The 23,441-nt window shown below is 57.0% G+C and overlaps 1 protein-coding gene across 1 annotated transcript in view; it reads right to left on the bottom strand.

Annotated features, from left to right (window-relative positions):
- Positions 1–202: 202 nt before the first annotated feature.
- The window catches only part of LOC119970039 (NAD kinase 2, mitochondrial-like), a 43,175-nt gene continuing 19,936 nt past the window's right edge, over positions 203–23,441 (bottom strand). Inside the window, exons 2-4 of the mRNA XM_038803983.1 lie at positions 20,453–20,536; positions 12,638–12,768; positions 203–303 (exon numbers count right to left, since the gene is read on the bottom strand). Of these exons, the coding sequence (XP_038659911.1) occupies positions 212–303; positions 12,638–12,768; positions 20,453–20,536 (307 nt within the window). The 3' untranslated portion in view covers positions 203–211. The remainder of the gene's footprint in view (positions 304–12,637; positions 12,769–20,452; positions 20,537–23,441) is intronic.

Consider the following 23,441-nt stretch of genomic DNA (forward strand, 5'->3'; position numbering starts at 1 on the left):
CAGTGGGGGGGTGAAGGGCAGTGGGGGGGGTGAAGGGCAGTGGGGGGGTGAAGGGCAGTGGGGGGGGTGAAGGGCAGTGGGGGGGGTGAAGGGCAGTGGGGGGGGTGAAGGGCAGTGGGGGGGGTGAAGGGCAGTGGGGGGGGGTGTGAAGGGGGGGGGGGGGGAGGGCTGTGGGGGGGGGGGGGGGGAGGGCAGCTGAACGATATGTGACTCACCGAGAGGACAGTGACTCTCCCACAAATACCTCATTCAGAGCTCGCACGGGCAGCAGCTGGGCCTCCGAGTTGCTGCGACTGCAGGAGGCTGAAAGGAGAGAAACAAACACTCAGTAACCAAGCAGCAAGCATGGTGTGTGTGGGGATTCCACAGAGCGTCCCTCTAACCGCGCTGCGCCCCCTCTAACCGGGCTGTGCCCCCTCTAACCGGGCTGTGCCGCACTGCGCCCCCTCTAACCGCACTGCGCCCCCTCTAACCGCGCTGCGCCCCCTCTACCCAGGCTGTGCCGCACTGCTCCCCCTCTAACCGGGCTGTGCCCCCTCTAACTGGGCTTTGCCGCACTGCCCCCACTCAGTAACCAAGCAGCAAGCATGGTGTGTGTGGGGATACCACAGAGCGTCCCTCTAACCGCGCTGTGCCCCCTCTAACCGGGCTGTGCCCCCTCTAACCGGGCTGTGCCACGCTGCGCCCCCTCTAACCGCGCTGCGCCCCCTCTAACCGGGCTGCGCCCCCTCTAACCGGGCTGTGCCCCCTCTAACCGCGCTGCGCCCCCTCTAACCGGGCTGCGCCCCCTCTAACCGGGCTGCGCCCCCTCTAACCGGGCTGCGCCCCCTCTAACCGGGCTGCGCCCCCTCTAACCGGGCTGCGCCCCCTCTAACCGGGCTGTGCCCCCTCTAACCGGGCTGCGCCCCCTCTAACCGCGCTGCGCCCCCTCTAACCGGGCTGCGCCCCCTCTAACCGGGCTGTGCCACGGTTCCCCCACTCTAACCGGGCTGCGCCCCCTCTAACCGGCCTGTGCCACGGTTCGCCCACTCTAACCGGGCTGTGCCATGGTTCGCCCACTCTAACCGGGCTGTGCCCCCTCTAACCCCCTGGGCCCACAATTGTTCACAATTGGCGCTGGAGGGTGTGCAGAGGAGATTCACTAGGTTAATCCCAGAGCTGAAGGGGTTGGATTATGAGGAGAGGTTGAGTAGACTGGGACTGTACTCGTTGGAATTTAGAAGGATGAGGGGGGATCTTATAGAAACATTCAAAATTATGAAGGGAATAGATAGGATAGATGCGGGCAGGTTGTTTCCACTGGCGGGTGACAGCAGAACTAGGGGGCATAGCCTCAAAATAAGGGGAAGTAGATTTAGGACTGAGTTTAGGAGGAACTTCTTCACCCAAAGGGTTGTGAATCTATGGAATTCCTTGCCCAGTGAAGCAGTTGAGGCTCCTTCATTACATGTTTTTAAGGTAAAGATAGATAGTTTTTTGAAGAATAAAGGGATTAAGGGTTATGGTGTTCGGGCCGGAAAGTGGAGCTGAGTCCACAAAAGATCAGCCATGATCTAATTGAATGGCGGAGCAGGATCGAGGGGCCAGATGGCCTACTCCTGCTCCTAGTTCTTATGTTCTTATGTTCTAACCGCGCTGCGCCCCCTCTAACCGGGCTGTGCCCCCTCTAACCGGGCTGTGCCCCCTCTAACCGGGCTGCGCCCCCTCTAACCGCGCTGCGCCCCCTCTAACCGCGCTGCGCCCCCTCTAACCGCGCTGCGCCCCCTCTAACCGCGCTGCGCCCCCTCTAACCGCGCTGCGCCCCCTCTAACCGCGCTGCGCCCCCTCTAACTGCGCTGCGCCCCCTCTAACCGGGCTGTGCCCCCTCTAACCGCGCTGCGCCCCCCTCTAACCGGGCTGTGCCCCCTCTAACCGGGCTGTGCCATGCTGCGCCCCCTCTAACCGGGCTGTGCCACGCTGCGCCCCCTCTAACCGGGCTGTGCCCCCTCTAACCGGGCTGGGCCCCCTCTAACCGGGCTGCGCCCCCTCTAACCGGGCTGCGCCCCCTCTAACCGCGCTGTGCCCCCTCTAACCGGGCTGTGCCCCCTCTAACCGGGCTGTGCCATGCTGCGCCCCCTCTAACCGGGCTGTGCCACGCTGCGCCCCCTCTAACCGGGCTGTGCCCCCTCTAACCGGGCTGGGCCCCCTCTAACCGGGCTGCGCCCCCTCTAACCGGGCTGCGCCCCCTCTAACCGGGCTGCGCCCCCTCTAACCGGGCTGTGCCCCCTCTAACCGGGCTGTGCCCCCTCTAACCGGGCTGCGCCCCCTCTAACCGCGCTGCGCCCCCTCTAACCGGGCTGCGCCCCCTCTAACCGGGCTGTGCCACGGTTCGCCCACTCTAACCGGGCTGTGCCCCCTCTAACCGGGCTGTGCCCCCTCTAACCGGGCTGTGCCCCCTCTAACCGGGCTGCGCCCCCTCTAACCGCGCTGCGCCCCCTCTAACCGGGCTGCGCCCCCTCTAACCGGGCTGTGCCACGGTTCGCCCACTCTAACCGTGCTGCGCCCCCTCTAACCGGGCTGCGCCCCCTCTAACCGGGCTGCGCCCCCTCTAACCGGGCTGGGCCCCCTCTAACCGGGCTGGGCCCCCTCTAACCGGGCTGTGCCCCCTCTAACCGGGCTGCGCCCCTTCTAACCGGGCTGCGCCCCTTCTAACCGGGCTGCGCCCCCTCTAACCGGGCTGTGCCCCCTCTAACCGGGCTGTGCCCCCTCTAACCGGGCTGTGCCCCCTCTAACCGGGCTGTGCCCCCTCTAACCGGGCTGTGCCCCCTCTAACCGGGCTGTGCCCCCTCTAACTGCGCTGCGCCCCCTCTAACCAGGCTGCGCCCCTTCTAACCGGGCTGCGCCCCCTCTAACCGGGCTGTGCCCCCTCTAACCGGGCTGTGCCCCCTCTAATCGGGCTGTGCCACGGTTCGCCCACTCTAACCGTGCTGTGCCCCCTCTAACCGCTCTGCGCCCCCTCTAACCGGGCTGTGCCCCCTCTAACCGGGCTGTGCCCCCTCTAACCGGGCTGCGCCCCCTCTAACCGGGCTGCGCCCCCTCTAACCGGGCTGTGCCCCCTCTAACCGGGCTGTGCCACGGTTCGCCCACTCTAACCGGGCTGGGCCCCCTCTAACCGCTCTGCGCCCCCTCTAACCGGGCTGTGCCCCCTCTAACCGGGCTGTGCCCCCTCTAACCGGGCTGTGCCCCCTCTAACCGGGCTGTGCCACGCTGCGCCCCCTCTAACCGGGCTGTGCCCCATCTAACCGGGCTGTGCCACGCTGCGCCCCCTCTAACCGGGCTGTGCCCCCTTTAACCGCGCTGTGCCCCCTCTAACCGGGCTGCGCCCCCTCTAACCGGGCTGCGCCCCCTCTAACCGGGCTGCGCCCCCTCTAACCGGGCTGCGCCCCCTCTAACCGGGCTGCGCCCCCTCTAACCGGGCTGCGCCCACTCTAACCGCGCTGCGCCCCCTCTAACCGGGCTGCGCCCCCTCTAACCGGGCTGTGCCACGGTTCGCCCACTCTAACCGCGCTGCGCCCCCTCTAACCGGGCTGCGCCCCCTCTAACGGGCTGCGCCCCCTCTAACCGGGCTGCGCCCCCTCTAACCGGGCTGTGCCCCCTCTAACCGGGCGGCGCCCCCTCTAACCGGGCTGCACCCCCTCTAACCGGGCTGCGCCCCCTCTAACCGGGCTGTGCCCCCTCTAACCGGGCTGTGCCACGGTTCGCCCACTCTAACCGGGCTGCGCCCCCTCTAACCGGCCTGTGCCACGGTTCGCCCACTCTAACCGGGCTGTGCCATGGTTCGCCCACTCTAACCGGGCTGTGCCCCCTCTAACCCCCAGGGCCCACAATTGTTCACGATTTACATTGATGATTTGGAGTTGGGGACCAAGGGCAATGTGTCCAAGTTTGCAGATGACACTAAGATGAGTGGTAAAGCGAAAAGTGCAGAGGATACTGGAAGTCTGCAGAGGGATTTGGATAGGTTAAGTGAATGGGCTCGGGTCTGGCAGATGGAATACAATGTTGACAAATGTGAGGTTATCCATTTTGGTAGGAATAACAGCAAACGGGATTATTATTTAAACGATAAAATATTAAAGCATGGCGCTGTTCAGAGAGACTTGGGTGTGCTAGTGCATGAGTCACAGAAGGTTGGTTTACAAGTGCAACAGGTGATTAAGAAGGCAAATGGAATTTTGTCCTTCATTGCTAGAGGGATGGAGTTTAAGACTAGGGAGGTTATGTTGCAATTGTATAAGGTGTTAGTGCGGCCACACCTGGAGTATTGTGTTCAGTTTTGGTCTCCTTACTTGAGAAAGGACGTACTGGCGCTGGAGGGTGTGCAGAGGAGATTCACTAGGTTAATCCCAGAGCTGAAGGGGTTGGATTATGAGGAGAGGTTGAGTAGACTGGGACTGTACTCGTTGGAATTTAGAAGGATGAGGGGGGATCTTATAGAAACATTCAAAATTATGAAGGGAATAGATAGGATAGATGCGGGCAGGTTGTTTCCACTGGCGGGTGACAGCAGAACTAGGGGGCATAGCCTCAAAATAAGGGGAAGTAGATTTAGGACTGAGTTTAGGAGGAACTTCTTCACCCAAAGGGTTGTGAATCTATGGAATTCCTTGCCCAGTGAAGCAGTTGAGGCTCCTTCATTACATGTTTTTAAGGTAAAGATAGATAGTTTTTTGAAGAATAAAGGGATTAAGGGTTATGGTGTTCGGGCCGGAAAGTGGAGCTGAGTCCACAAAAGATCAGCCATGATCTAATTGAATGGCGGAGCAGGATCGAGGGGCCAGATGGCCTACTCCTGCTCCTAGTTCTTATGTTCTTATGTTCTAACCGCGCTGCGCCCCCTCTAACCGGGCTGTGCCCCCTCTAACCGGGCTGTGCCCCCTCTAACCGGGCTGCGCCCCCTCTAACCGCGCTGCGCCCCCTCTAACCGCGCTGCGCCCCCTCTAACCGCGCTGCGCCCCCTCTAACCGCGCTGCGCCCCCTCTAACCGCGCTGCGCCCCCTCTAACCGCGCTGCGCCCCCTCTAACCGCGCTGCGCCCCCTCTAACCGCGCTGCGCCCCCTCTAACTGCGCTGCGCCCCCTCTAACCGGGCTGTGCCCCCTCTAACCGCGCTGCGCCCCCTCTAACCGGGCTGTGCCCCCTCTAACCGGGCTGTGCCATGCTGCGCCCCCTCTAACCGGGCTGTGCCACGCTGCGCCCCCTCTAACCGGGCTGTGCCCCCTCTAACCGGGCTGGGCCCCCTCTAACCGGGCTGCGCCCCCTCTAACGGGCTGCGCCCCCTCTAACCGGGCTGTGCCCCCTCTAACCGGGCTGTGCCCCCTCTAACCGGGCTGTGCCCCCTCTAACCGGGCTGCGCCCCCTCTAACCGCGCTGCGCCCCCTCTAACCGGGCTGCGCCCCCTCTAACCGGGCTGTGCCACGGTTCACCCACTCTAACCGTGCTGCGCCCCCTCTAACCGTGCTGCGCCCCCTCTAACCGGGCTGCGCCCCCTCTAACCGGGCTGGGCCCCCTCTAACCGGGCTGGGCCCCCTCTAACCGGGCTGTGCCCCCTCTAACCGGGCTGCGCCCCTTCTAACCGGGCTGCGCCCCTTCTAACCGGGCTGCGCCCCCTCTAACCGGGCTGTGCCCCCTCTAACCGGGCTGTGCCCCCTCTAACCGGGCTGTGCCCCCTCTAACCGGGCTGTGCCCCCTCTAACCGGGCTGTGCCCCCTCTAACTGGGCTGCGCCCCCTCTAACCAGGCTGCGCCCCTTCTAACCGGGCTGCGCCCCCTCTAACCGGGCTGTGCCCCCTCTAACCGGGCTGTGCCCCCTCTAACCGGGCGGTGCCACGGTTCGCCCACTCTAACCGTGCTGTGCCCCCTCTAACCGCTCTGCGCCCCCTCTAACCGGGCTGTGCCCCCTCTAACCGGGCTGTGCCACGGTTCGCCCACTCTAACCGGGCTGGGCCCCCTCTAACCGGGCTGCGCCCCCTCTAACCGGGCTGTGCCCCCTCTAACCGGGCTGTGCCCCCTCTAACCGGGCTGTGCCCCCTCTAACCGGGCTGTGCCACGCTGCGCCCCCTCTAACCGGGCTGTGCCACGCTGCGCCCCCTCTAACCGGGCTGTGCCCCCTTTAACCGCGCTGTGCCCCCTCTAACCGGGCTGCGCCCCCTCTAACCGGGCTGCGCCCCCTCTAACCGGGCTGCGCCCCCTCTAACCGGGCTGCGCCCCCTCTAACCGGGCTGCGCCCCCTCTAACCGGGCTGCGCCCCCTCTAACCGGGCTGCGCCCCCTCTAACCGCGCTGCGCCCCCTCTAACCGGGCTGCGCCCCCTCTAACCGGGCTGTGCCACGGTTCGCCCACTCTAACCGCGCTGCGCCCCCTCTAACCGGGCTGCGCCCCCTCTAACCGGGCTGCGCCCCCTCTAACCGGGCTGCGCCCCCTCTAACCGGGCTGTGCCCCCTCTAACCGGGCGGCGCCCCCTCTAACCGGGCTGCACCCCCTCTAACCGGGCTGCACCCCCTCTAACCGGGCTGTGCCCCCTCTAACCGGGCTGTGCCACGGTTCGCACACTCTAACCGGGCTGCGCCCCCTCTAACCGGCCTGTGCCACGGTTCGCCCACTCTAACCGGGCTGTGCCATGGTTCGCCCACTCTAACCGGGCTGTGCCCCCTCTAACCCCCAGGGCCCACAATTGTTCACAATTTACATTGATGATTTGGAGTTGGGGACCAAGGGCAATGTGTCCAAGTTTGCAGATGACACTAAGATGAGTGGGAAAGCGAAAAGTGCAGAGGATACTGGAAGTCTGCAGAGGGATTTGGATAGGTTAAGTGAATGGGCTCGGGTCTGGCAGATGGAATACAATGTTGACAAATGTGAGGTTATCCATTTTGGTAGGAATAACAGCAAACGGGATTATTATTTAACGATAAAATATTAAAGCATGCCGCTGTTCAGAGAGACTTGGGTGTGCTAGTGCATGAGTCACAGAAGGTTGGTTTACAAGTGCAACAGGTGATTAAGAAGGCAAATGGAATTTTGTCCTTCATTGCTAGAGGGATGGAGTTTAAGACTAGGGAGGTTATGTTGCAATTGTATAAGGTGTTAGTGCGGCCACACCTGGAGTATTGTGTTCAGTTTTGGTCTCCTTACTTGAGAAAGGACGTACTGGCGCTGGAGGGTGTGCAGAGGAGATTCACTAGGTTAATCCCAGAGCTGAAGGGGTTGGATTATGAGGAGAGGTTGAGTAGACTGGGACTGTACTCGTTGGAATTTAGAAGGATGAGGGGGGATCTTATAGAAACATTCAAAATTATGAAGGGAATAGATAGGATAGATGCGGGCAGGTTGTTTCCACTGGCGGGTGACAGCAGAACTAGGGGGCATAGCCTCAAAATAAGGGGAAGTAGATTTAGGACTGAGTTTAGGAGGAACTTCTTCACCCAAAGGGTTGTGAATCTATGGAATTCCTTGCCCAGTGAAGCAGTTGAGGCTCCTTCAATACATGTTTTTAAGGTAAAGATAGATAGTTTTTTGAAGAATAAAGGGATTAAGGGTTATGGTGTTCGGGCCGGAAAGTGGAGCTGAGTCCACAAAAGATCAGCCATGATCTAATTGAATGGCGGAGCAGGCTCGAGGGGCCAGATGGCCTACTCCTGCTCCTAGTTCTTATGTTCTTATGTTCTAACCGCGCTGCGCCCCCTCTAACCGGGCTGTGCCCCCTCTAACCGGGCTGTGCCCCCTCTAACCGGGCTGCGCCCCCTCTAACCGCGCTGCGCGCCCTCTAAACGTGCTGCGCCCCCTCTAACCGCGCTGCGCCCCCTCTAACCGCGCTGCGCCCCCTCTAACCGCGCTGCGCCCCCTCTAACCGCGCTGCGCCCCCTCTAACTGCGCTGCGCCCCCTCTAACCGGGCTGTGCCCCCTCTAACCGGGCTGCGCCCCCTCTAACCGCGCTGCGCCCCCTCTAACCGCGCTGTGCCCCCTCTAACCGGGCTGTGCCCCTTCTAACCGGGCTGTGCCATGCTGCGCCCCCTCTAACCGGGCTGTGCCACGCTGCGCCCCCTCTAACCTGGCTGTGCCCCCTCTAACCGGGCTGGGCCCCCTCTAACCGGGCTGCGCCCCCTCTAACCGGGCTGCGCCCCCTCTAACCGGGCTGCGCCCCCTCTAACCGGGCTGTGCCCCCTCTAACCGGGCTGTGCCCCCTCTAACCGGGCTGTGCCCCCTCTAACCGGGCTGCGCCCCCTCTAACCGGGCTGCGCCCCCTCTAACCGCGCTGCGCCCCCTCTAACCGGGCTGCGCCCCCTCTAACCGGGCTGTGCCACGGTTCGCCCACTCTAACCGTGCTGCGCCCCCTCTAACCGGGCTGCGCCCCCTCTAACCGGGCTGCGCCCCCTCTAACCGGGCTGCGCCCCCTCTAACCGGGCTGCGCCCCCTCTAACCGGGCTGTGCCCCCTCTAACCGGGCTGCGCCCCTTCTAACCGGGCTGCGCCCCTTCTAACCGGGCTGCGCCCCCTCTAACCGGGCTGCGCCCCCACTAACCGGGCTGTGCCACGGTTCGCCCACTCTAACCGCGCTGCGCCCCCTCTAACCGGGCTGCGCCCCCTCTAACCGGGCTGCGCCCCCTCTAACCGGGCTGCGCCCCCTCTAACCGGGCTGCGCCCCCTCTAACCGGGCTGCGCCCCCTCTAACCGGGCTGCGCCCCCTCTAACCGGGCTGCGCCCCCTCTAACCGGGCTGCGCCCCCTCTAACCGGGCTGCGCCCCCTCTAACCGGGCTGGGCCCCCTCTAACCGGGGTGGGCCCCCTCTAACCGGGCTGTGCCCCCTCTAACCGGGCTGCGCCCCTTCTAACCGGGCTGCGCCCCCTCTAACCGCGCTGCGCCCCCTCTAACCGGGCTGCGCCCCCTCTAACCGGGCTGTGCCACGGTTCGCCCACTCTAACCGCGCTGCGCCCCCTCTAACCGGGCTGCGCCCCCTCTAACCGGGCTGCGCCCCCTCTAACCGGGCGGTGCCCCCTCTAACCGGGCGGCGCCCCCTCTAACCGGGCTGCACCCCCTCTAACCGGGCTGCGCCCCCTCTAACCGGGCTGTGCCCCCTCTAACCGGGCTGTGCCACGGTTCGCACACTCTAACCGGGCTGCGCCCCCTCTAACCGGCCTGTGCCACGGTTCGCCCACTCTAACCGGGCTGTGCCATGGTTCGCCCACTCTAACCGGGCTGTGCCCCCTCTAACCCCCAGGGCCCACAATTGTTCACAATTTACATTGATGATTTGGAGTTGGGGACCAAGGGCAATGTGTCCAAGTTTGCAGATGACACTAAGATGAGTGGGAAAGCGAAAAGTGCAGAGGATACTGGAAGTCTGCAGAGGGATTTGGATAGGTTAAGTGAATGGGCTCGGGTCTGGCAGATGGAATACAATGTTGACAAATGTGAGGTTATCCATTTTGGTAGGAATAACAGCAAACGGGATTATTATTTAAACGATAAAATATTAAAGCATGCCGCTGTTCAGAGAGACTTGGGTGTGCTAGTGCATGAGTCACAGAAGGTTGGTTTACAAGTGCAACAGGTGATTAAGAAGGCAAATGGAATTTTGTCCTTCATTGCTAGAGGGATGGAGTTTAAGACTAGGGAGGTTATGTTGCAATTGTATAAGGTGTTAGTGCGGCCACACCTGGAGTATTGTGTTCAGTTTTGGTCTCCTTACTTGAGAAAGGACGTACTGGCGCTGGAGGGTGTGCAGAGGAGATTCACTAGGTTAATCCCAGAGCTGAAGGGGTTGGATTATGAGGAGAGGTTGAGTAGACTGGGACTGTACTCGTTGGAATTTAGAAGGATGAGGGGGGATCTTATAGAAACATTCAAAATTATGAAGGGAATAGATAGGATAGATGCGGGCAGGTTGTTTCCACTGGCGGGTGACAGCAGAACTAGGGGGCATAGCCTCAAAATAAGGGGAAGTAGATTTAGGACTGAGTTTAGGAGGAACTTCTTCACCCAAAGGGTTGTGAATCTATGGAATTCCTTGCCCAGTGAAGCAGTTGAGGCTCCTTCATTACATGTTTTTAAGGTAAAGATAGATAGTTTTTTGAAGAATAAAGGGATTAAGGGTTATGGTGTTCGGGCCGGAAAGTGGAGCTGAGTCCACAAAAGATCAGCCATGATCTAATTGAATGGCGGAGCAGGCTCGAGGGGCCAGATGGCCTACTCCTGCTCCTAGTTCTTATGTTCTTATGTTCTAACCGCGCTGCGCCCCCTCTAACCGGGCTGTGCCCCCTCTAACCGGGCTGTGCCCCCTCTAACCGGGCTGCGCCCCCTCTAACCGCGCTGCGCCCCCTCTAACCGCGCTGCGCCCCCTCTAACCGCGCTGCGCCCCCTCTAACCGCGCTGCGCCCCCTCTAACCGCGCTGCGCCCCCTCTAACCGCGCTGCGCCCCCTCTAACCGGGCTGCGCCCCCTCTAACCGCGCTGCGCCCCCTCTAACCGCGCTGCGCCCCCTCTAACCGCGCTGTGCCCCCTCTAACCGGGCTGTGCCCCCTCTAACCGGGCTGTGCCATGCTGCGCCCCCTCTAACCGGGCTGTGCCACGCTGCGCCCCCTCTAACCGGGCTGGGCCCCCTCTAACCGGGCTGGGCCCCCTCTAACCGGGCTGCGCCCCCTCTAACCGGGCTGCGCCCCCTCTAACCGGGCTGCGCCCCCTCTAACCGGGCTGCGCCCCCTCTAACCGGGCTGTGCCCCCTCTAACCGGGCTGTGCCCCCTCTAACCGGGCTGTGCCCCCTCTAACCGGGCTGCGCCCCCTCTAACCGGGCTGCGCCCCCTCTAACCGCGCTGCGCCCCCTCTAACCGGGCTGCGCCCCCTCTAACCGGGCTGTGCCACGGTTCGCCCACTCTAACCGTGCTGCGCCCCCTCTAACCGGGCTGCGCCCCCTCTAACCGGGCTGCGCCCCCTCTAACCGGGCTGGGCCCCCTCTAACCGGGGTGGGCCCCCTCTAACCGGGCTGTGCCCCCTCTAACCGGGCTGCGCCCCTTCTAACCGGGCTGCGCCCCTTCTAACCGGGCTGTGCCCCCTCTAACCGGGCTGTGCCCCCTCTAACTGGGCTGTGCCCCCTCTAACCGGGCTGTGCCCCCTCTAACCGGGCTGTGCCCCCTCTAACCGGGCTGTGCCCCCTCTAACCGGGCTGGGCCCCCTCTAACTGCGCTGCGCCCCCTCTAACCAGGCTGCGCCCCTTCTAACCGAGCTGCGCCCCCTCTAACCGGGCTGTGCCCCCTCTAACCGGGCTGTGCCCCCTCTAACCGGGCTGTGCCACGGTTCGCCCACTCTAACCGTGCTGTGCCCCCTCTAACCGCTCTGCGCCCCCTCTAACCGAGCTGTGCCCCCTCTAACCGGGCTGTGCCCCCTCTAACCGGGCTGTGCCACGCTGCGCCCCCTCTAACCGGGCTGTGCCCCCTCTAACCGGGCTGTGCCACGCTGCGCCCCCTCTAACCGGGCTGTGCCCCCTCTAACCGGGCTGTGCCCCCTCTAACCGGGCTGCGCCCCCTCTTACCGGGCTGCGCCCCCTCTTACCGGGCTGCGCCCCCTCTTACCGGGCTGCGCCCCCTCTTACCGGGCTGTGCCCCCTCTAACTGGGCTGTGCCACGCTGCGCCCCCTCTAACCGCGCTGTGCCCCCTCTAACCGGGCTGTGCCCCCTCTAACCGGGCTGTGCCCCCTCTAACCGCGCTGCGCCCCCTCTAACCGCGCTGCGCCCCCTCTAACCGGGCTGTGCCCCCTCTAACCGGGCTGTGCCACGGTTCGCCCACTCTAACCGTTCTGCGCCCCCTCTAACCAGGCTGCGCCCCCTCTAACCGGGCTGGGCCCCCTCTAACCGGGCTGGGCCCCCTCTAACCGGGCTGGGCCCCCTCTAACCGGGCTGGGCCCCCTCTAACCGGGCTGGGCCCCTTCTAACCGGGCTGTGCCCCCTCTAACCGGGCTGCGCCCCCTCTAACCGGGCTGCGCCCCCTCTAACTGGGCTGTGCCCCCTCTAACCGGGCTGTGCCACGGTTCGCCCACTCTAACCGGGCTGGGCCCCCTCTAACCGCTCTGCGCCCCCTCTAACCGGGCTGTGCCCCCTCTAACCGGGCTGTGCCCCCTCTAACCGGGCTGTGCCCCCTCTAACCGGGCTGTGCCACGCTGCGCCCCCTCTAACCGGGCTGTGCCCCCTCTAACCGGGCTGTGCCACGCTGCGCCCCCTCTAACCGGGCTGTGCCCCCTCTAACCGGGCTGTGCCCCCTCTAAACAGGCTGTGCCCCCTCTAACCGGGCTGTGCCCCCTCTAACCGGGCTGCGCCCCCTCTAACCGGGCTGCGCCCCCTCTTACCGGGCTGCGCCCCCTCTTACCGGGCTGCGCCCCCTCTTGCCGGGCTGCGCCCCCTCTTACCGGGCTAAGCCCCCTCTTACCGGGCTGTGCCCCCTCTTACCGGGCTGCGCCCCCTCTTACCGGGCTGTGCCCCCTCTAACTGGGCTGTGCCACGCTGCGCCCCCTCTAACCGCGCTGTGCCCCCTCTAACCGGGCTGTGCCCCCCCCCCCTAACTGGGCTGCGCCGTTATGCCCTCCCGGTAACCAGGCTGTGCCCCCCCCCCCCTAACCGGGCTGTGCCGTGCTGCAGTGCGCGATGCTGTGCTGCTCCAGGCTCAGTTGCTGTTCATGGAGATCCACGGGATTGGCCTTCATTCCCGCTCCTTCCAAACAAATCCGGATTCGCTGCCGCCACTGCCACCTGTTGGAGGAAGGGATCACTGCAATGAGAATTGGTGCTAGAAAAGCAGCAACTTTAACACAATTAAACCTCCCAAACGGCTCCGCAGGATCCTTATACTGAACCAAACACAGGCTCATTCCCAGGGATTATACAGAACCAAACACAGGCTCATTCCCAGGGATTATACAGAACCAAACACAGGCTCATTCCCAGGGATTATACAGAACCAAACACAGGCTCATTCCCAGGGATTATACAGAACCAAACACAGGCTCATTCCCAGGGATTATACAGAACCAAACACAGGCTCATTCCCAGGGATTATACAGAACCAAACACAGGCTCATTCCCAGGGATTATACAGAACCAAACACAGGCTCATTCCCAGGGATTATACAGAACCAAACACAGGCTCATTCCCAGAGATTTTAGATGGTGAAATGTTTGGCAGAGAGGTAGATTTTAAAGATCACCTTAAAGGAGAGAGAGTCGGGAGAGGGTTAGGGAAGGAGAGTCGGGAGAGGTTTAGGGAAGGGAAGGAGAGTCGGGAGAGGTTTAGGGAAGGGAAGGAGAGTCGGGAGTGGTTTAGGGAAGGGAAGGAGAGTCGGGAGTGGTTTAGGGAAGGGAAGGAGAGTCGGGAGAGGTTTAGGGAAGGGAAGGAGAGTCGGGAGAGGGTTAGGGAAGGAGAGTCGGGAGAGGTTTAGGGAAGGGAAGGAGAGTCGGGAGAGGTTTAGGGAAGGGAAGGAGAGTCGGGAGTGGTTTAGGGAAGGGAAGGAGAGTCGGGAGAGGTTTAGGGAAGGGAAGGAGAGTCGGGAGAGGTTTAGGGAAGGAGAGTCGGGAGAGGTTTAGGGAAGGAGAGTCGGGAGAGGTTTAGGGAAGGGAAGGAGAGTCGGGAGAGGTTTAGGGAAGGGAAGGAGAGTCGGGAGAGGTTTAGGGAAGGGAAGGAGAGTCGGGAGAGGTTTAGGGAAGGGAAGGAGAGTCGGGAGAGGTTTAGGGAAGGAGAGTCGGGAGAGGTTTAGGGAAGGAGAGTCGGGAGAGGTTTAGGGAAGGGAAGGAGAGTCGGGAGAGGTTTAGGGAAGGGAAGGAGAGTCGGGAGAGGTTTAGGGAAGGAATTCCAGGCCATTTTTGGAGGCATGATTTAAATTGGGTATATACATGAAACCTGAATGAGACACACGCAGATATGTGGGACTGAAGGCAATAACAGAGAAATAGGAGACGACCGTTCGGCCCATCAAGTTTGCTCCACTACTCAATCTGACCCTGGCTGGTGTCTGGCTTCAATTCTTCCTTACCGCCTGATCCCTAAATCCCTCAATTCCTGGAAACACCGTAAATCTGCCTATCCCCAGCTTTAAATATATCCCACACTGGAGCATCCATTCCAAAGATTCTCAACCCTCTAAGTGAAGAAATTTCTCCTCATCACAATCTTCATGAACTGTCCCCTTATCTGGAGTCTTACCCTTGGAGGGTGAGGAGGGGATCGGGGATTCAGCACTCGGGCAGCCAGAGCGAGTCCACGGCACCACAGTGGATACAGGACAGAGCGACAGCCGATTGGATAATGTGGCGTGTATGTGGCTGCGGACCTGGATTCAGGACGTGTTGTCTCCCAGGTGCTAACGTCAAGAATGTCGAGGTTCACGTCGGATATACATGTGGAAGGGATGTGGTTCTGCAGTCAGAATTCTGGGAACTCGGGAGGAAATTCACAAGCAGCTCTCCAAAGTAGGAAAGTTTAAATTTTAATTGTTATTTACAACTAGTTTGTAGTTTAGTTATGGCATTAGTTAAATAATCAAAGCAGGTCAAACAATATGCTTTTATTCTGAATTCTGGGAAACTAGCTCATCATTTGGTCTTAGCATCACATTCACACACTTGACAAGGGAGAAAAACGTACGGCCCTTAAACCAGTGCAGCGACAGTACATGTGGGGAACCATCCACCTCGCCTGTAATTCTCAGTCCAGGAAAGGACTGGAGTTTGCAGGGGTTTTCTCATGAAGAGAGGTTGAGTAGGTTGGGCCTGTGCTCATTGGAGTTTAGAAGAATGAGAGACGACCTTATTGAGACATATCGGATTCTCAGGGGGTTTGACAGGGTCGATGCTGAGAGGCTGTTTCCCCTTGTGGGAGAATCTAGGACCAGAGAGCACAATCTCAGGGTAAGGGGTTGTCTAGTTAAGACAGAGATGAGGAGGAATTTCTTCTCTCAGAAGGTAGAGAGTCTGTGGAATTCTTTATAATAATAATAATCTATATTGTCACAAGTAGGTTTATATTAACACTGCAATGAAGTTACTGTGAAAATCCCCTAGTCACCACATTCCAGCGCCTGCTCGGGTACACAGAGGGAGAATTCAGAATGTCCAAATTCCCTAACAGCACGTCTTTCAGGACTTGTGGGAAGAAACCGGAGCACCCGGAGACAACTCACACAGACACGGGGAAAACGTGCAGACTCCGCACAGTGACCCAAGTCGGGAATCGAACCTGGGACCCTGGCGCTGTGAAGCAACAGTGCTACCACTGTGCTGCCGCAGAAAGCTGTAGAGGCTGGGTCATAGAACAGTACAGCACAGAACAGGCCCTTCGGCCCTCGATGTTGTGCCGAGCAATGATCACCCTACTGAAACCCACGTAACCCAACAATCCCCCCCATTAACCTTACACTACGGGCAATTTAGCATGGCCAATCCACCTAACCCGCACATCTTTGGACTGTGGGAGGAAACCGGAGCACCCGGAGGAAACCCACGCACACACGGGGAGGACGTGCAGACTCCGCACAGACAGTGACCCAGCCGGGAATCGAACCTGGGACCCTGGAGCTGTGAAGCATTGATGCTAACCACCATGCTACCGTGAGGCCCCTATCGTTATCGCAGAGAGCTGTAGGGGCTGGGCCGTTACCGCAGAGAGCTGTAGAGGCTGGGTCGTTACCGCAGAGAGCTGTAGGGGCCGGGCCGTTACCGCAGAGAGCTGTAGAGGCCGGCGCGTTACCGCAGAGAGCTGTAGGGGCCGGGTCGTTACCGCAGAGAGCTGTAGGGGCCGGGCCGTTACCGCAGAGCTGTAGAGGCCGGGGCCGTTACCGCAGAGAGCTGTAGGGGCCGGGCCGTTACCGCAGAGAGCTGTAGGGGCCGGGCCGTTACCGCAGAGAGCTGTAGGGGCCGGGCCGTTACCGCAGAGAGCTGTAGGGGCCGGGCCGTTACCGCAGAGAGCTGTAGAGGCCGGGCCGTTACCGCAGAGAGCTGTAGGGGCCGGGCCATTACCGCAGAGAGCTGTAGAGGCTGGGCCGTTACCGCAGAGAGCTGTAGAGGCCGGGCCGTTACCGCAGAGAGCTGTAGGGGCCGGGCCGTTACCGCAGAGAGCTGTAGGGGCCGGGCCGTTACCGCAGAGTGCTGTAGGGGCCGGGCCGTTACCGCAGAGAGCTGTAGAGGCCGGGCCGTTACCGCAGAGAGCTGTAGGGGCCGGGCCGTTACCGCAGAGAGCTGTAGGGGCTGGGCCGTTACCGCAGAGAGCTGTAGAGGCCGGGCCGTTACCGCAGAGAGCTGTAGGGGCCGGGCCGTTACCGCAGAGAGCTGTAGGGGCCGGGCCATTAACGCAGAGAGCTGTAGAGGCCGGGCCGTTACCGCAGAGAGCTGTAGAGGCCGGGTCGTTACCGCAGAAACCTGTAGAGGCTGGGCCGTTACCGCAGAAAGCTGTAGAGGCTGGGTCGTTAAGTATGTTCAAGGCTGAGAGACAAATTTTTTATCAGGGAGGGAATCGAGGGTTGTGGGGATAAGGCAAAATGAAAAATGAAATTAAAAATCGCTTATTGTCACGAGTAGGCTTCAATGAAGTTACTGTGAAAAGCCCCTAGTCGCCACATTCCGGCACCTGTTCGGGGAGGCTGGTACGGGAATTGAACCATGCTGCTGGCCTGCCTGGGTCTGCTTTCAAAGCCAGCTATTTAGCCCTGTGCTAAACCAGCCCCAGGTGGGAAAGTGGAGTTGAGGATTATATCAAATCAGCCATGATCTCATTCAATGGCGGAGCAGATTCAATGGGCCAAATGGCCTCCTTCTGCTCCAATGTCTTATGGTAAAATTATCAGCTCCGTTCTCTAAATTCAGAGACCTATTATGCAAAGAAAAACAAGTTTTAAAACATTCCGTCTGGTGCATGGAGTGCAGTTTAACTTGTGATGTTTAAAATAAGTCACTTTCTTCCACAGTATGCAACCATCTTGATTATGTAAGTTTAGAATTCAGTTCTGTAATTAGCTTTTGAAAACTCTGCAGTTCTTTTAAATTTGATAGTTGAACGTGTTGTGTTATATTTAGCACAATAAGGAGGTGACAAAGATGGTGGACGAGGGGAGGGCAGTGGATGTTTTTTACATGGACTTCAGTAAAGCCTTTGACAAGGTGCCTCATGACAGACTGGTACCAGAGGGTGTAGAAGGATGGGTTAGTAAATTTGCAGATGACACAAAGGTCGGTGGAGTTGTGGATAGTGCTGAAGGATGTTACAAGTTACATAGATAAGCTGCAGAGCTGGGCTGAGAGGTGGCAGATGGAGTTTAATGCGGAAAAGTGTGAGGTGGTTCACTTTGGAAGGAGTAACAGGAATGCAGAGTACTGGGCTAATGGCAAGATTCTTGGTAGTGTAGATGAACAGAGAGATCTCGGCATCCAGGTACATAAATCCCTGAAAGTTGCCACCCAGGTTAATAGGGCTGTTAAGAAGGCATATGGTGTGCTCGCCTTTATCAGTAGGGGGATTGAGTTTCGGAGCCACGAGGTCATGCTGCAGCTGTACATAACTCTGGTGCGGCCGCACCTGGAGTACTGCGTGCAGTTCTGGTCACCACATTATAGGAAGAATGTGGAAGCTTTGGAAAGGGTTCAGAGGAGATTTACTAGGATGTTGCCTGGTATGGAGGGACGGTCTTACGAGGAAAGGCTCAGGGACTTGAGGTTGTTTTCGTTAGAGAGGAGAAGGCTGAGAGGTGACTTAATAGAGACATATAAGATAGTCAGAGGGTTAGATAGGGTGGACAGTGAGAGTCTTTTTCTTCGGATGGTGATGACCAACACGAGGGGACATAGCTTTAAATTGAGGGGTGGTAGATATAGGACAGATGTCAGAGGCAGTTTCTTTACTCAGAGAGTAGTAAGGGCGTGGAATGCCCTGCCTGCAACAGTAGTAGACTCGCCAACTTTAAGGGCATTTAAGTGGTCACTGGACAGACATATGGATGAAAATGGAATAGTGTAGGTCAGATAGGCTTCAGATGGTTTCACAGGTCGGCGCAACATTGAGGGCCGAAGGGCCTGTACTGCGCTGTAATGTTCTATGTTCTAAAAGGTGAAGTCACATGGGATCAGAGGTGAGGTGGTAAGTTGGATACAGAACTGGCATAGAAGGCAGAGGGTAGCAGTAGAAGGGTGTTTTTCTGAATGGAAGGTTGTGACTAGTTGTGTTCCACAGGGATCGGTGCTGGGGCCTCTGTTGTTTTTAGTGTACATAAACGATTTGGAGGAAAATGTAGCCGGTCTGATTAGTAAGTTTGCGGATGACACCAAAATTGGTGGAGTGGCAGATAGTGTTGAGGATTGTCAGTCGATACAGCAGGCATGGATAGGTTGGCGACTTGGGCAAAGAAATGGCAAATGGAGTTTAATCCAGACACATGTGAGGTAATGCATTTTGGTCGGTCTAATATAGAGGGGAAATATACCGTAAATGGCAAAACTCTTAGGAATATAGAAAGTCAGAGAGATCTGGGCGAGTAGGTCCACAGATCTTTTAAAGTGGCAACACAAGAGGACAAGGTAGTCAGGAAAGGATAGGGAATGCTTGCCTTCATTGGACGGGGTATCGAGTATAAAAACTGGCAAGTCAATGCTACAGTTGTATAGAACCTTGGTAAGGCCACACTTGGAATATTGCGCACAATTCTGGTCGCCACACTACCAGAAGGATGTGGAGGCTTTGGAGAGGGTGCAGAGGAGGTTTACCAGGATGTTACCTGGTCTGGAGGGTGTTAGCTATGGGGAGAGGCTGAATAGACTCAGACTGTTTTCATTAGAAAGACGGAGGTTGAGGGATGACCTGATAGAGGTCTACAAGATTGAGGGGCACAGATAGAGTGGATGGGCAGGCACCCTTACCCAGGGTGGAGGGGTTAGTCACCAGGGGGCATAAGTTTAAGGTCCGTGGGGCAAAGTTTAGAGGAGATGTGTGAGGCAGGTTTCGTTACACAGAGGGTGGTGAGTGCCTGGAACGTGTTGCCTGGGGAGATTGTGGAAACAGATACATTAACGGAGTTCAAAAGGCATCTTGACAAACACATGGATAGGATGGGTATAGAGGGATACGGCACAAGGAAGTGCTGAGGGTTTTGGCCAAGGGTACAAATGGCCAGTACAGGCTTGGCGGGCCGAAGGGCCTGTTCCTGTGCTGCATTTTTCTTTGTACTCAATTATTGATGTGAGGTGTATTTTACACAGACTGTAACTGCTGCCTTTTCAGTTGACTTATACCAAGCACAGACAGACAGGTCTCTCAGCAACTACACATCGATAAACGTCTGCTTTAATCAAGGTCCACAGGACATACTGATACCTATAGATTAATTAGACACTTGGAATCAATGCTCCCAGACATCACATGCTGTCTTATCACAAACAAAACAGACACTAAAACCATTCTCACCTATATTCGATATATAACACGATACAACATCCAAGTACCACCTACTTTGTAATCGTCTTTTATTATTTTAAGGTTCTGAGCAACTTTACCATTCTGTTTTCACAGTAACTCATTCCAAGTAACCACAGAGAGAATGACACCACCCACAACGGCCTCGAAAAAGTCATTGACAGAGTGTGGAGGTTGTCAGAGTTTTAGTTTGTATCTGGAAGGGGAGCTGAGACGGTTTCTGGAGAATCTTCATGGGCCGAAGGTCCTGTACTGTGTGTACAGTTCTATGTTCTAGTTTAGCACACTGGGCTAAATTGCTGGCATTTAAAGCAGACCAAGCAGGCCAGCAGCACGGTTCGATTCCCGTACCAGCCTCCCCGGACAAGCGCCGGAATGTGGCGACTAGGGGCTTTTCACAGTAACTTCATTGAAGCCTACTCGTGACAATAAGCGATTTTCATTTCATTTTCATCTCTGTACAGCAAGTGATCCCGAGTCTGCTAACTGCATTTGAAAGTGGATTGAGAGCCGAGATGGTTCTGTTGTTTGAGTGAGATTAAAGATAGCAGTTAAGGGTTATTGTGTCACTGTATTGATTAGCAATGTTTAAGGGATGATTCTAATTGTAATTTCTGGTGTGATGTTAAAGATATTGGGATAATTGGGATAAAGATACTGTGTTGGTAATAATGTTTGTTTTAATAAACCAAGTCCCTATTTCGTTGTGAAATCACTCCCGGAGCGAGGAATCCTTTCCTCGCAGTCTGACAACATTAAATAGAATTTGGGGTTTCTGTCCTGTTTGCGTGCCGACGTTGGGGTCGGGTCTGGGATTGTAATGAGGGGCAAACTGCCTCTGCCCCAGACACTGAGCTCAGGGGGGAGGAGGGGTGTGATGCAGGGTACTGGGGGGTAAAGCTGTGCAGGAGAAACCCAGCCCAATAGCAGCAGCAGTTTCAGGGTGGGTGCTGGAGGGAAATGCTAATCGCCAGGGGCCCTTCTCACCTGAATTCCCCCCGCCGCAGCTTCTGCAGAGCTTCTGAGAAACACTGGGTATACCTCACAGGGAGACACAAATGTCCCTGAGACCTGCAAACAAAGACAGAGTGGGTCAGTTATCGGCAAATACAACACGGCAGCAGTAAGGTGCCTCACTCAGCAGAGAAACATCAGAGACCATTTAGCCCCTCCACTCCATGCTCCACAACAGCAAATTATCCCAATCACATTGATCCAGCCCAAACGCTTCATCACCATTTCCACAATCACCTCTCCAATTAAACCCGGAATATTGCTGCAGTTTCTGCCGGAATTATTAACCCAGGAAGTGAATCCCACAGTTTTCCATCACCTCCCCACGTGTTTCTCCTGCTCTCCGTCCCCAATCCCTGTGATTTAATCTTCTATCCAGGGGCCGTTGTTCTAGACGCTTCACTAGAAACACTGCGCCATGTAAGCGAGCGCTTTTCCAGGAGACACATCCGGAGTGAGACTCATCCAGAGTGGGGATTGCAACTTGGTAATTTGGTGCAGTGAGGTAAATCAGGGAAGGTAAGTGGAAAATCTAATTCTGCTGTTTTTCAGTTAAAAGTGCAGTGTGGAGCTTAGTGTCTGATTGGTTGAAGCTGCCCCTACCCTAATTGCTGAGAGGCAGTTATCTGGCAATCACCTGAGGCCAGTTTAGGGGCACATTGTATTCTTCTCTTTGAAGTTAAGGTATTTTTAGAGTCATCGATTAGCTGAGGTCTGTATAAAAGACAGACAAAGAGCGCACTCAGTAAGCTAGCGCTTTTCCAGGAGACACATCCGGAGTGAGACTCATCCAGAGCGGGGATTGCAATTTGGTGCAGAGAGGTAAATCAGTGCAGAGTGTGAGGAGGTGCTTTTTCAGAGGTGCTTTTTAACCCTGGTAAGTGACTGGTAAGTCGTTTTTCTTTTCATTCTTTTCATTGTCTAATTTATTTATTTTAATCTGAAATTGTTGTTGTATAAGTTTACCTAAGGTTTAAGACGTGGCAGGAGATCCCAGACCCGTGTCATGCTCCTCGTGTGCGATGTGGGAGCTCAGGGACACGTCCACTGTCCCTGGCTCTTTCACATGCAAGAAGTGTGTTCAGTTGCAGCTCCTGTTAGACCGCTTGACGGCTCTGGAGCTGCGGATGGACTCACTTTGGAGCATCCGCGATGCTGAGGATGTCGTGGATAGCACGTTTAGCGAGTTGGTCACACCGCAGGTGAAGGTTACTGAGGGAGATAGAAAATGGGTGACCAAAAGAAAGAGCAAGAGTAGGAAGGCAGTGCAGGTGTCCCCTGCGGTCATCTCCCTGCAAAACAGATATACCGCTTTGGATACTGTTGAGGGAGATGGCTCACCAGGGGAAGGCAGCAGCAGCCAGGTTCATGGCACTGTGGCTGGCTCTGCTGCACAGCAGGGCAGGAAGAAAAATGGCAGGGCTATAGTGATAGGGGACTCGATCGTAAGGGGAATAGACAGGCGGTTCTGTGGACGCAATCGAGACTCCAGGATGGTATGTTGCCTCCCTGGTGCAAGGGTCAAGGATGTCTCGGCCTGCTGCAGGACATTCGGGGGGGGGGGGGGGGGGGTGAACAGCCAGCTGTCGTGGTGCACATAGGCACCAAAGATATAGGTAAAAAACGGGATGAGGTCCTACAAGCGGAATTCAGGGAGTTAGGAGTTAAACTAAAAAGTAGGACCTCAAAGGTAGTCATCTCAGGATTGCTACCAGTGCCACGAGCTAGTCAGAGTAGGAATGTCAGGATAGATAGAATGAATGCGTGGCACGAGAGATGGTGCAAGAGGGAGGGATTCAAATTCCTGGGGCATTGGGACTGGTTCTGGGGGAGGTGGGACTAGTACAAACCGGACGGTCTGCACCTGGGCAGGACTGGAACCGATGTCCTAGGGGGGGTGTTTGCTAGAGCTGTTGGGGAGGGTTTAAACTAACGTGGCAGGGGGATGGGAACCGATGCAGGAAGTTGGAAGGTAGTAAAACAGGGACAGAAGCAAAAGGAAGTAAGGGGAAAAGTGCAAGGCAGAGAAGACATAGTCAAAAATCTAAAAGGGCGACAGTACAAGGTACAGTGACTGAGGGGAGCTCAGTGAATAGGCCCAGTAATAACAAAAGGACTAAAACTGGAGACGTTAAGATTCAAAACAGAGGTAAAAAAACCAACATAAGTGTACTTTACCTGAATGCTCGTAGTATTCGGAATAAAGTAAATGAGTTGATGGCACAAATCATCGTAAATGACTATGATTTAGTGGCCATTACTGAAACATGGTTAAAGGATGGTCACGACTGGGAATTAAATATCCAAGGGTATCAAACTATTCGGAAGTACAGAGTGGATGGTAAGGGAGGTGGTGTAGCTCTGTTATTTAAGGATGACATACGGGCAATAGTAAGGGATGACATCGGTGCTATGGAGGATAAGGTTGAATCCATTTGGGTGGAAATCAGGAATAGTAAGGCGAAAAAGTCACTGATAGGAGTAGTCTATCGGCCACCAAATAGTAACGTTATGGTGGGGCAGGCAATAAACAAAGAAATAACTGATGCATGTAGAAATGGTACAGCAGTTATCATGGGGTTTTTAAATCTACATGTCGATTGGTTTAACCAGGTCGGTCAAGGCAACATTGAGGAGGAGTTTATAGAATGTATCCGCGATAGTTTCCTAGAACAGTATGTAATGGAACCTATGAGGGAACAAGCGGTCCTAGATCTTGTCCTGTGTAATGAGACAAGATTGATTCATGATCTCATAGTTAGGGATCCTCTCAGTAGGAGCGATCACAATATGGTGGAATTTAAAATACAGATGGAGGGTGAGAAAGTAAAATCAAATACTAGTGTTTTGTGTTTAAACAAAGGAGATTACAAGGGGATGAGAGAAGAACTAGCTAAGGTAGACTGGGAGCAAAGACTTTATGGTGGAACAGTTGAGGAACAGTGGAGAACCTTCCAAGCGA

The sequence above is a fragment of the Scyliorhinus canicula genome, chromosome 8 (genome assembly GCF_902713615.1).
Source record: "Scyliorhinus canicula chromosome 8, sScyCan1.1, whole genome shotgun sequence".
NCBI lineage: Eukaryota > Metazoa > Chordata > Chondrichthyes > Carcharhiniformes > Scyliorhinidae > Scyliorhinus > Scyliorhinus canicula.